The sequence below is a fragment of the Lichtheimia ornata genome, assembly GCF_029851405.1.
Source record: "Lichtheimia ornata isolate CBS 291.66 chromosome Unknown scaffold00129, whole genome shotgun sequence".
Taxonomy (NCBI): Eukaryota; Fungi; Mucoromycota; class Mucoromycetes; order Mucorales; family Lichtheimiaceae; genus Lichtheimia; species Lichtheimia ornata.
This window is the reverse complement of record NW_026695448.1, coordinates 36,421-49,059: the sequence shown is the minus strand read 5'-3', so window position 1 is coordinate 49,059 and position 12,639 is coordinate 36,421. Positions and strand designations below refer to the sequence as shown.

Genomic DNA, 12,639 nt, shown 5'->3' with positions numbered 1-12,639 from the left:
GGCACCTTTATGTTTGTAAGCGTGATGCTATAAGAAGAGTGGTCTTTGTTCATTGTCAAGTAGGTGGACCCTGGCAGAGCAAAAGATGCAGAGGGTCGTGTTCGTGTAGCACAGCTACTTTGCATGACTGGAAGGATTGATGGATTATACTTTATGGCTATCCACAATAGTCCATATATAGCGAGCTAATAGCCCATTCCTCCCATTCACCATTGTTGCCCAAAATCCACTGCATGTGAACGATTCTCCTGCTCCAGCCGAGCATTTCCATCATCCAAGTTTCTTGATCCGAGCCGATTTGACTGAGCTACGCTGGAAGAGCAAACATGAAAATTAATGAATCGCAGACCCTGCGAATGTCTCCGTCTTTCAGACTTTTGGGCGCTCCCATTCCAAATTTTCAAATGAGGCGTGAGGTTTTTATTAGAAAGAAGTTGATCAACATGCTCGGAGCACCCTTCTGACCAATTTTCAAGTTGGAAGCAGGCAACTTCGGGGCGGTGGGCCGTCCACTCTTACGCTCCCGCAGTTCATCGCCCCTCCTACATTAGGGCCGCCCCGCATTTTAAATCTTCACAATGAAGCCTGTGGTTTTTAAATGAATAATGTTGATAAGCATGTCCCAGAGCACCTTGTGTGAAAACTTCAGGTTCGAGAGGGGGGGAATCTCAATTCAAGGTTTGATGTACAGTGTTCATGCATTTATACAAGAGGTGTCCCGCCTATTTAATTTCCACCTCTTCCTCCTCCCGCATCTTGCTCTTCCTCCCATTCTCAACTGTTGGTCCATTAAAGTATACAACTACCACCTGCGAACGATTGACCTTCTTCAACCCATCATGCCAATCCTACAACTATCTTGATCCGCTTGTCTTTGACTGAATGGCAAGTGCATGGCGTGTACACAGCCTTTTTGTCACTCTACTACAACACACGCTCTTGCACACTCGTCGACCACAATCAAACGTAACAGCATTCATTCCAGCAGTTGCTATTAGCGATGCCTTTACTCCATTGTCTTGAGTTAATTGCAGCGACCTTGTCACTCTACTACGACACACGCTCTTGCACACTCTTCACCGAACGCGGCAGCCGTTGCTTTTAACAAGGTCTTCCACTCCCTTATCTCAAGTTACTTGCAGCAACCAGCTTTGCAGCCTTTTTTACATGAACAGAAGCAGCTCACTAGTATACACATGCAGCTCCATTTACGTGTAGCAATTTTTTTAATACACTCAACTTGATATGGATATGGATATGGTATGCATATGGGAAGATGTGATGGAAGGATTTGGATACATACCACTCGTGGGAAAAGAGCATTTGTTCTTATGTTTTCATTGTCAACTTGATCATTATGCTAGATGCTATCATCTTGAACGATTGGTGCGTCCAAGTATCGTACTCTACATGCAGCTATTATCAGTATCCTTCGTGCAACCTGGCAACCATGTACAACCACCATCGCCCAACGCTATGTTTTGACACGCCATGCATACTATTATACGCTCCTCACATCCATCCATTCACCTATGCACAATCCACGCCCAAAGGATAGATACTTATCAAGTCCATTGTATCTCCTCCCATTCGAGCAATTCGCTGTACCTCTCAATACACCTCTTATGAATGATATCGGATTAAAGGTTTACTTTAGCGAACACGACGACAACCACTTCTCAGTTTCTATGATGTGAGAGATCTTCTTCTGCCTAAGTTGGACCTTTTGTGTGTGGGCACGTATTGCATGGTATTATAGAAGAATTGATGGTATGGCAAGATGCAGGTTACATCCATTTGATTGTGCTAAAAGGAAAAGGGAGGAAGATAAAGAGTCTGATCGATTCATTGTGTCTTGAACAAAGAAAGGCTGTATTCGATAGCGTAACTCACCTCCCTTCTTTCCTTTGTGATTAGATCTTATCAAGAACGTCGTAACACACGTTCCCTTTTTGTGATTTAGATATTGTAAGATTGTCATTTATTTACGGCGTGAGATGATGTCTACTACTTGCGGATGATGATGCAAAGAAAATTCTACAATCGTGCGACGGGTGTTGCGTTGGTGAGATGCTGGTATAGCTCACTGATTTGTGCATCGTAGAATTTTCTAGCTTCGGCACGTTTCAATTTCAAAGTAGGTGTTAGCAAGTTGCTCTCCATAGTAAATGGTTGAGACTCGAGATAGATGGCTTTGACAAATTCAAATCCACGAAGTTCTGCTGCCTTGCCCACACCCGTCATACGCTTTAAAACAGCTTCGTTCACGCGTGGATTGCGACATAATTCCTGATAGCTCACGCCAGCCAAATCGGGAAGTACCACCTTGACAAGTTGAGCAAGCTCATCTGGATCAGGTACTATAATGCCCACAAGCGAGTTTTGTAGCGAGTCACCATGGACAAAGATTTGAGCCACCAACGTATCCTTGGAGTAAATGTTTTCAATCTTTTCGGGTGCCACGTATTCTCCTTGTGCAAGCTTGAAGATATTCTTTTTGCGATCGACAATGACGAAAGAACCTGTTTCATCAACCATTGCAATATCGCCCTGCATATGTAACATGTCAGCATAATGATGAAGCTATCAACAACAATGAAATACATACCGTGTGATAAAAACCATCCTCATCAAATGCCTCCTTGGTTTTGGCTTCATCTTTATAATAGCCTTGGCTGATATTGTATCCACGCACACATAGTTCACCTCGGGGATAAGGCTTGTCAGTCGCCTTGTAATCCATTTCAGGAACATCCACCAGCTTGAACTCGTTACAATCCATAGGGATACCAATGTTGCCTGCCCGTTTATCTCCCTTCACTTGCACACTTGCCGAACTGCAAGTTTCGGTTGCACCAAATCCTTCTCGAATGTCACAGCATAACACCACACGTAAAAATTGCAAAACATCTTTTCCAAGGGGTGCTGATCCACTGGTGATAAAGCGCACATTGCCTCCAAGGACCTGGCGCACCTTGTTGAATAAGAGCCGATCAAGTACAGGATGCTCGAATACACCTTCTTGCAAAAGATGCTCCATTTTCATCTCCACAGCCTTACTGAAAAGTACACCCTTGAAGCCTGGTGCTTGTACTGTAGCTTGCATAATCTTGCCATAGATCCTGTTCAACAGGCGTGGTACAGCACTGAAGATGGTTGGCTTGAGAATTTGCATATCCTCCAAGAGCGTGTCAATAGAACCACTGAAAAATCCAATACGTGCACCCACTGCCATGCATGAACAATCAATCAATCTTCCATAAATGTGTGCTAATAAACGTATATTAAAATGCTATTTCAAAAACAATCAAATACAAGAATAGATGCATCATCACTTACCCAAAGGAAGATACGAGATACCAGTGTCAGTGTTATCACTTGTGGTTCTAGTGAGGATACCGGTGACGGCAGCGACAAAGTTGGCATGTGTCAACATGACACCTTTGGGTTTGCCTGTGGTGCCGCTCGTGTACATGATACAAGCAAGATCATTAGGGGAAGCTGGTGTTGGTGCCATTGGCTTTTCTTGCCCACGTAATTCGATTTGTGCATAGTTGACAAGGACCAGGTTCTTTTCAGCTGACCAGGCACGCAAGGCTTCATCTTCAGGGGCATCCAAGGGGTCAATCGAAATAACACCCTTGAGATTGGGCAATTTGGAACGTTGCTTGAGCAAATCCAACACGTGATTTTTGGTACACAACACGATCTCAATTTCAGCATGGTCGATAATGTACTCGACAACATCAGGGCCCAAGGTATCGTAAAGTGCAACCACAAAGAAGCCAGAGATCGAACATGCCCAATCCGCAATATGCCACTCGGGTCGATTTACAGACCACACGCCAAGAGGAATAGGACCAGGTTGCTTGATTCCCAGTTCTTCACGAACAAAAGATTGTAGACCACTGCCAAAGTTCTGGATGCGTTTATCGACTTGCGAGTATGTCTCCCATTCATAGTAATCAGCAAGTGCGCCATTCACAATCGGGCGATGACCAAGACATGGCTGATCAGACGACTTGTCGTATCCTAACAAGAGAAGACGTCATTATAGGTGTATCAACAACAAAGACCATTTTCATTTACCTGCACGAAAGATGTCATAAAGATTCTTGACTTTGGGCGAGAAAGAAGGAATAAGCTCTTGGTTGCCTCGATAGACAGCTTTCATGCAAATTAGAGTTGATAGGATTACACAGGAAATTTCATATGATCCTTACCACTTTGACCCGGCTTTTGGGAGTTGGGAACTATAAATGCTTTCGGTACTTCGTCAGCCATATGGGTTGCGTGTGTTGTGAGTGTGTGTGTGTGGAAAGTGCTAGCGTCAATCAAGGATAGGGCGGGATAATATATATAGCTGAGCTTGCTTGACAACCATGGATAGTCGCTTACATAAATTGTCATCGTGAGAAATCTGCTTATATTACAGGAACCAGTCCCCACCATGGATTCTTGCTCCTTTTTCTATCATCATCCCCGTAGTAGGATCAGTAATGCTTTTTCCTTTCTTTGTTCTTTTAAACATCCCTCACTCTCATATCTAAGCATTTCTCCTTTACGCCAAACATCTCCGTATCCATGGTGATTGCTTGTCGGGGAACATTGTGCGGACTTAGCATCTATATCATGTACCTGAGGGATGTACCTTATGTGTATGGATCTCTTGGATGTTTATTGTAAGAAGTATAAATATATAGCAGGTCGATGACCCAATGTCTTGAAAAAGGTATAAATAATACATCAATGTGTTTCTTTTTACAAATGTCTGATTATGAATGATGATTGCTGTTATGTGGTGTACTAAAAGGTGTGAGACGCAATGATTCGTTGAAACTCCTATACACAATGATCACCGTTAGCTATACCCAATAACACATCCCTCTATCCTCTTTACCTTTTCCAAGTCACCAAGGCTCGATACCTGATCCGCCGATGAATCCAATATATCCAAAGAAAGAGATCCATTCACAGAGGAAACTGGTTTACGACCCGATTTTTGATCATGCACGTCCAAATGAGCTGTTGCATATCGTACAAGAATGTCGAGATCCTGCTCGGTCACATTTTTCAAATTGGCGCTGAACAACTGCTTGGATGGCTGATGAATCACTTTTCTCGCTACCACAATGCTGTTGTTGGTCATCAATGCATATTCGATTTGATTCTTTGGAAGAGGCCGTGTTCGTAGTGTGCCGTGTAAAAGAATCACATCAACGCCTGCATCCAAATTCCTTGATACGGCTATACCACTGGTGTTGGTGATCCCCAATTTCTTATCCTTTGAGCATGTCTTTAATACTGTATCAACGCGCCGTACAATGTCTTTTGTCTTGGTATCAAGCTGAGGAATCGATAACGGTGGACGTTTCATTCGAGAGATCTTTTCTGGTGACACTTTGCTGGTACTTGATCGTGGTGGGAGTGATGCAGCAGAGCGTGATGTAGGTTGTGTGCCCGTCTTTCGTAAAATGAATACTTTTTCTCCAGCCTCTCTCGGTGTATCGTCGTGTAGGATCTCGATCAAGCGATTGGATGGATTAAGCAGCTTATCTAATTATCGTGGGTGAGTATACGTTGATTTCTGTTGCATAGGAAACGCATTACCTGGTTGCGTGGATACGGTCATTCTATACCGATCATGCTCGTTGTGATGATTCATGTGAAATTTGTCAAGTGCAATTGTTGTCAATTCGGCAATAGAGGCGCTTGCAGAGACTGCAATCAGTTTGTCGATTCGTTCATGTGGTGTATCCTTTTTCTTTTTCCGCAAGTTTTTGGAGAAGGTGGATGATAGATTGTTGTCTTTGGTGTTGGTGGTATTCGTATAATGGGAAACTTTGATATAAACTTGGCCCTCTCTCTCATTGATCCGCCTGATTCGTTTATGCAAATAAAATCCGACAGCTGGGTCTTTGCCATGACGTGATGATTGCTGTTGCTGCTGCTGTTGTTGTTGCTGTTGTGATGTAGGTCGTGTATCATGCTGTGAAAGTTGTTTGACATGCGTCAATGATGGCATTGGTGTAGTCAAATGAGTAGTGAGCGTTTGGAAAATCGCCAATGGCTTGTCTTGTGGTGCCATAATGATTTCATCTATCAAGCAAATGGGTATTAAATTAGCCTTGAGCTTTGCATCAAGTGGGTTTATATAGTACGTACCTCCATTCATGGATTTCACTGTCAGATAATACTCGACCCCGCTACCATTCGTTGGAGTGATTGCACGCGAGGTACGTCCAGCAGTCTTGTTCTCGATTTGGGCGATATGAAAGCGCTCCATAGCTTGGATAAGCAATTGCTCGGCACTGGTATTATCATCCACAAGCATCGAATGATACATTGCACCAACATTGATGTTTCCAGCAAACACACGCAACACCTTGAGTTGAGCTTGACCATTTGCAGCCCGAGGTGTCTTATCATCCATAAGAATAGAAGAGCTGACAGAGGAGATTGATCGACCATCCGCATCCTCATTAGAAGAAGTGGGTTGAATTGACTTTGTTGGTTCCTTTTTGCCACGCGAGAATATATTCCAAAATGTGCTGGATCGTTTGTCATCTATGCGTGGAGAAGATGGCGTGCCATTGTAACTAACGGATGGTTGTGGTTGAACAATAGGTTGCTGTTGTTGTTGTTGCTGTGGTGATGGTTGTAATGATTGGGATGGTTGTGGTTGTATGGGTTTCTCAGGCTGTTGTGGTTGCGAAACAGGTGAGGGTGTTGGTGATTGTTTAACAGGAGAAGATGATTCAATGATTTCTTGGGGTTGATCGGTTTCATTGTCGCTCTCTTCAATATCACTGGCTTCTGAACAATCATCCTGCATATCCTCTTGCCATTCTTCGTACGCTTCACCAACCTCTTGCTCCTCATCATCACCAATCAAAATGATTTGTGCTTGCACACTGAGATCTTTGCACATGGTCACTCTACGCTTCTTGGTCGCCTTCTTTTTCTCCTCCTTTTGAATATAATGTGTTGCTTGATCCAAGGATGTCAGCTGCATCATGCATCATGCATGTTAATATATATACCATCAATATCATTATCATGAAACTTACATCCGTGTTCCGATGCTTGTTGAGACGTGCCAAACGTTCAAATGGCGTCTACTCTTGTTGTCAATATCCCATTCAATTCCTTTACCATTTCCCTTTTTATCTCTACCTCGATGTTCTCTGCTGGAATGTAACCCACTTCGGACGTCTTGATGACACTGACGAGCCACCAATACGAATTAGAATCATCCAACAGCGTCAATGCATCGCCTTTGTACACCGTAGCCTGCCCTTCCACCGTAGCCACAAACGTATGCAACGCGTAAACCATATCAAAGTTGATATTCTCGTCTGGAATACTAGGCGAAGAAGTGTATTCCGAGTCATCGGCTTCATCAAGGTCGTCTTCATCGTCGTCCTCTTCCTCCTCCTCAATGATATCGTCCGAATCTTCTTCCTCTTCCTCCTCGACTTCCTCAATCAACATGCTGTTGTTTTGCTGTTTAAAGAGATGACCTGAAGCATTGCGTTCTGATTGTAAAGCTGTGCTCACTGTGGGAGATGGCTGCCAATCGGAGACACGAGGATTGTTGCGGTCGACCTGGGTGTTTATGACAAGGTTCCTGGGCATATTGACGCCGTCGATAGAATATAGTTATGAAATACACAACGTTGAATAAAAGAGAGAAAGAGAGAAAAAAAGAGAGAAAGAGAGAGAGAACGAGCAAAAACAGTAAAGCTTAAAAGGGAAGTAAGCGTGTTAAAAAGAGAAAACGAGCTAGTGCAGCTTTATTACCATCTGTGTGCCCATGATACTGTGTAGAGTACATGTCGGCTCGGGATGAAAAGGCCATGTATCACAAAGCATCCGTACATCAGCTGGATCTTATCCCCCAATGCAAGAATGACATGCTATATTCAATGTGTTTATGCATGCAAATTCAAAACCATTCATTCATTTGGAAGATCTTTTGTTTATGCAGATTGTCTTTCGAAAGTAGACTTTGTTCATTGTACAAGAAAATGATGATGGATTGTGGGTCGTTGCTCAACATCTTGTCATGACACGTGTCTTTACTTTAAGATGATGGTGAACTTGCATCGCCCATTGCACAGCTTATCGTCCCATTACACAGGTGGATGAAACACTTCCTTATAACAATCAAACTATTTGATTATTGCGCCTGATCAAATTTAATTTATTAGAGCAGATAATTTGATCCAGCATGGGCGGTCTCCCATCAAGTAGCTATGCATTCGAGCCTTTGAGCTTCTCTTTATAGTCCTATCTACTATGCTATGCTATCATTCCTAAATCTTGGCTTTTTCTTTCTCTATTTTGTGTAAAACGTGTTATTTGTGATGATGCTCCTTGTGTTTCGATCAAGTAATTATCGTAGCACATTGTCTGCGGCTGTCAAATTGTCAGGAATTCAGGATCAATTCTACCACCCATGGAAGTACTGATACTCGACCATCGAATTACGAGAAGGTGTAGTACATTAACAAAGACGTAAACATTGTCTCTAACATGCATGTGATTTTGAAATGGACCGAGATTCTCCTTAACCCAGAGCTCATGAAGCAAAAAAAAGAGTGGTTGCACACAACCGAGGACTGAACTTGAAATCATATATTACGATGTTACACTTCTAGACCTGCCACAGGCCCCAGCACCATGGTGCATGCTTAAAAAACGATAGCCTTCTCCTATTTTCTACATATACCGCGCAAAAGATACCATAGGTGGTGCATTGAATCATCAGCATATATGCATGGGAAAAAAAGACATATGTAATGGTAAAAAGAAGTATACAATGAAACAACATAGATAAAGAAATATCAAAGGCATAAATCAAGTCATGAAGAGGATGATGCAATAGAGAAATGGGAGAACATGGATTGAATATGGGGAGCCATTTTGGGTTGCCTCCTTGCGATAGCCAAAAGCTCTGTTTCGTATGGCATGAAGTAATGATGGCTCTGTGGATCTTTGGAGAGTTGTCGAAGCAAGTGGGCCGCCACGAATGCAATGCCTTGTGGTTCAGAATAATCAATCATGGTAGCACCATCATTACCATTGCTCATGGTATTCGAAGCAGGTACGGCGATTTGTTGTCCATCGTCAAAGTGTGTTCCAAGATGCATAGCCATTTCATCCTTGTCCTTAAACTCGTGCATGGTATTGGCACAATTGGTCCACATACACTCGAATCCATTGATATCAGCTTCATGTGCACCGACATGCTCTTGTATAACGTGCCTCTGAAGGTGTAACTCATCCTCAAACGATTGTGAACAATTCGTCCATTGACACATGAGCTCAGCACCTACAGCCCCAAAAAACCATATCAGCATACATAATCATCATTGCCATCCCATAAAATACTAACCATCTTGAAGAATCGTCATTTTGATTTGGATACCTCGTACCAGGGTTCCTTCGAGGATCATTCCGCTTTGAGAATTGTCTGCCGCCGAAGCCTCGGGAAATGCAATCTTCAATACTGTGTAAAAGTCCTTCATCTTCAATGCTCCTTCCTGGCCAAATCTCATTTCATACAAGAGATACATGTCATCCAAAGACAACACGCTACTTTGTGCCGATACTTCAAACTTGTCCTTCAACCTTATATATATATGAAAAAGAATAAATGAGTTAATGAAAACATCGCTGTGTGTGTGTTACATACCAGCCAAGACAACGATATGGCTCATCAAGTTCTTGATAAGCGCTAAGATTCGGCATACAAGGCACCACACCATGTGGTTCAGCAACACCCAAAGGAGATCCTGACGCACTTCGAGGAGATGCACTTGACTGGGACGAACCATCTTCACGATCACGAATAACCTTGGGTATAAAGAACTTGCTTTTGACACTCAACAATGATACGAGGATACCAATATCAGCGCCAGAATGGATGGTCATCAATTGTCGTTTGAAGTCGGCCGATATTCGACTGTATTGATAGAGATACTCAATGACATAGCCAACCAATTCTTCATCATTGATCACGAGTAATTGGGTGGCACGTGCAACTGTAGTCATGGCTCCTGATAGTAGATAGACTTGGTTGCTCTCCACCATGGCTAAACTCGTCAACACATGTAACGCGCCTATCAAGAGCGGGCGTTCTTGAGAATTGAGCAGGTTGGCAAGACATGGGATGAGCTCGTCAAAGGGTCCGGAGAGTTCAATAAAGGAAGCAATATTCTCGAGTACGTCGATACAATGTCGTCCAAGGTCAATGTCGTTGGACGCACCAAGTGCCAGACTTCTTTGTATCATTGAACGTAACCTGGTATCAGAAGCAAGGATGCGTGCGTTGACTTCAAGGAAGGAAAAATTGCGCAAGATGTGTAAGATTTTGATGATGGAAGGCCGGTCCTGCTGGCCCAAAAGAAATGGATCGCCTCGTTTCAATAGCAAGTCAAGTAAAAGCGGCGTGTTGTCAAGCTGTAGTTGCTCTGGGCATTCGAATGAAATGGTGACAATACAGTTGAGGGCCCAATCCACATCCATCGGGTTGGAAGATTGTATCGCTAACAATACACGTTGCTTGATATTGCTATCCAGCTTGTTTGCTAAAAGGGAAAAAAGATCATCAGATCGTGTAAAACACCAATGACACGCTCTCTTTGGACCGTCCTACCTCTGAGACATTCCATACGATCTTCCTCCATAATGTGTATGTGTGTGGATGGATGACTTTGGTGATGCGTCTCGGCAATAGTGCACTGGCTGGGTTCGTTTCTGATAGCAAGCTCCTCGAATGAAAAGCTCGAACGTAACGTGGGTAACGATTGACCAACGCTCACCATGGAGAACGTTTCACGGGGATTCGGATCAGGCCGGATAGGAGTATAATGCGGTGCCTTTGTTGTTGTTGTCGTTGTTGTGCTTTTGGAACGTGTACCAGCCGCGGGCTTTTTCTTGAATGACTTGCCGGCAAGGGTCGATGCTTTATGGGCATTCTACCAATATACAAGATGATTACTATACAATAATCACATCACACTTTTATAATACTCTCACACTTACCGGACCACGAAGTTCCTCTGGTGGATCCCAATGTTTGCCCCAAACCATCTCTTCTTCCCAACCCAACTATGCAATGGGTTAGTCAGTTTCCCACTGTTTCCCTATGACGCTTTGTTCATCTTACCAAATTTCGGATATAGACTCCTTTTAGAATATACGCGCTATTCGTGCATGTACTTGGAAAGTTGAATGCATCTCCCACATGTTTCCAGCAACGGCTCTTGGTAACCTAGTTACAAGCGAATCAGGAAACAAGATCCCAATGAGGTACACCTTCCCGTTTGGCTTTACCTGATCGAATCCACCTGCGTCGATCACAGCTTGGAAAATCTTATAGAGATCGAGCTTCTTGCCACCAAGAATAGGTTCAGCTTGAAGAGTAGTGCTAGTGACAGCAGAATCTGTTAGAGAGAGTGTGCTCAATGGCAATAAAAGGAACAGGGCCATTTACCCTTTGCTGGCATGGAACTCCTTGAGATTGTTGATGAATTGAACGTAGTCAGGAGTGCGCTCAATGTCGTCCATAACCTTGGACATGGCGGCGTATGCGATAGGAATATTGGTGGATAGGCAAGATAATGCAACAAAGAAAGAAAAAGTAGTGAGGAGGAGAGGGAAAAGGCAGGTTCCTTAAAGTAGAGTCACCTCTCACGAAATCCCGTAACCATGAAGGTCCTCCCACACCTCGGGATTTGAAGCTGAATTTTGCAGGCATGATTGAATCTCTCAAAAACAAGATCGCTCGACCATGGTGTAACCCCACCTTAATCTTTTGTAGATGCGGATGACTATAAATGTGATATCCTCTTTCTATAATCGCCTTTATCTATTATAAGTTTTCTATATACACGGAACTACGCCGCTGCGTGATCGAGATGGCGTTGTTGCTACTTTATCAAACACCATGTCGTCATCAACAACTTGAATCAACCATCATCATCATCATCAAACATGGGCATGTACTATATAGGTATATGAGATAATAATTGATACAACAAGAATGCGTAAAAGGAGTCAAGTATCGTCCCTTTGTCTTGACAATGCACATTCATTACCCTGACTTTTCATTCTATGATCGGGTTATTCACCACCTTACTTGCTGTTGGATCTTTCACCAGCTCCTATTTGACGTTGATACATAATAAAAACGTATACAATGTTAACCCATTTCTTACCAATAACGCCAAGACACCAAGCCACTGGAGAGGGATGATCGAGTAACAATGACATTGTCCGAAATACAGCGTTTTTATCGTCGCTCACGCTGCGGAGAGACATACCCTTGTTGATGCTTTGAATTCCTAGAGTGGTCGTTAAGCCAACATGCCATTGGTTGGGGCATTCCTCTTCTGGATTTCGGATTCCAAAACTATTATTATATAGCTACTATAAACCTAAGGGGGAGCCCTACAGTGTAAACAGGCTCTTGCTATCTGCACGACACCAAGTAGTACACTTTTCTAACAACCGTATCACTGCTGATGATACAGACTTTGAAAATGAATCAAGGCATGTCCCATTATAAGAGCATGTAATGTCACAATGACAATAATGATAATGATAGTAGGATGGATCTAGCGTAATGAT

The 12,639-nt window shown here is 43.1% G+C and overlaps 3 protein-coding genes across 3 annotated transcripts; all 3 read right to left on the bottom strand.

Annotated features, from left to right (window-relative positions):
• Positions 1–2,037: 2,037 nt before the first annotated feature.
• On the bottom strand, positions 2,038–4,284 carry O0I10_012477 (uncharacterized protein; the record flags this gene model as incomplete). The annotated part of the gene is made up of 5 exons (XM_058492378.1): positions 2,038–2,550; positions 2,609–3,270; positions 3,340–4,032; positions 4,090–4,167; positions 4,224–4,284. The coding sequence occupies 5 exons, from the start codon at positions 4,282–4,284 to the stop codon at positions 2,038–2,040; spliced, it is 2,007 nt and encodes a 668-aa protein (XP_058336871.1).
• A 522-nt stretch (positions 4,285–4,806) lies between these two features.
• O0I10_012476 (uncharacterized protein) lies at positions 4,807–7,638 on the bottom strand (the record flags this gene model as incomplete). Its single annotated transcript, XM_058492377.1, has 6 exons — positions 4,807–4,842; positions 4,901–5,556; positions 5,611–6,099; positions 6,166–7,009; positions 7,071–7,118; positions 7,177–7,638. 6 exons carry the CDS (start codon positions 7,636–7,638, stop codon positions 4,807–4,809), a joined length of 2,535 nt encoding a protein of 844 aa, XP_058336870.1.
• Positions 7,639–8,867: 1,229 nt separating this feature from the next.
• On the bottom strand, positions 8,868–11,589 carry O0I10_012475 (uncharacterized protein; the record flags this gene model as incomplete). The annotated part of the gene is made up of 8 exons (XM_058492376.1): positions 8,868–9,337; positions 9,401–9,636; positions 9,701–10,595; positions 10,664–10,985; positions 11,053–11,118; positions 11,177–11,281; positions 11,344–11,437; positions 11,504–11,589. 8 exons carry the CDS (start codon positions 11,587–11,589, stop codon positions 8,868–8,870), a joined length of 2,274 nt encoding a protein of 757 aa, XP_058336869.1.
• Positions 11,590–12,639: the final 1,050 nt, after the last annotated feature.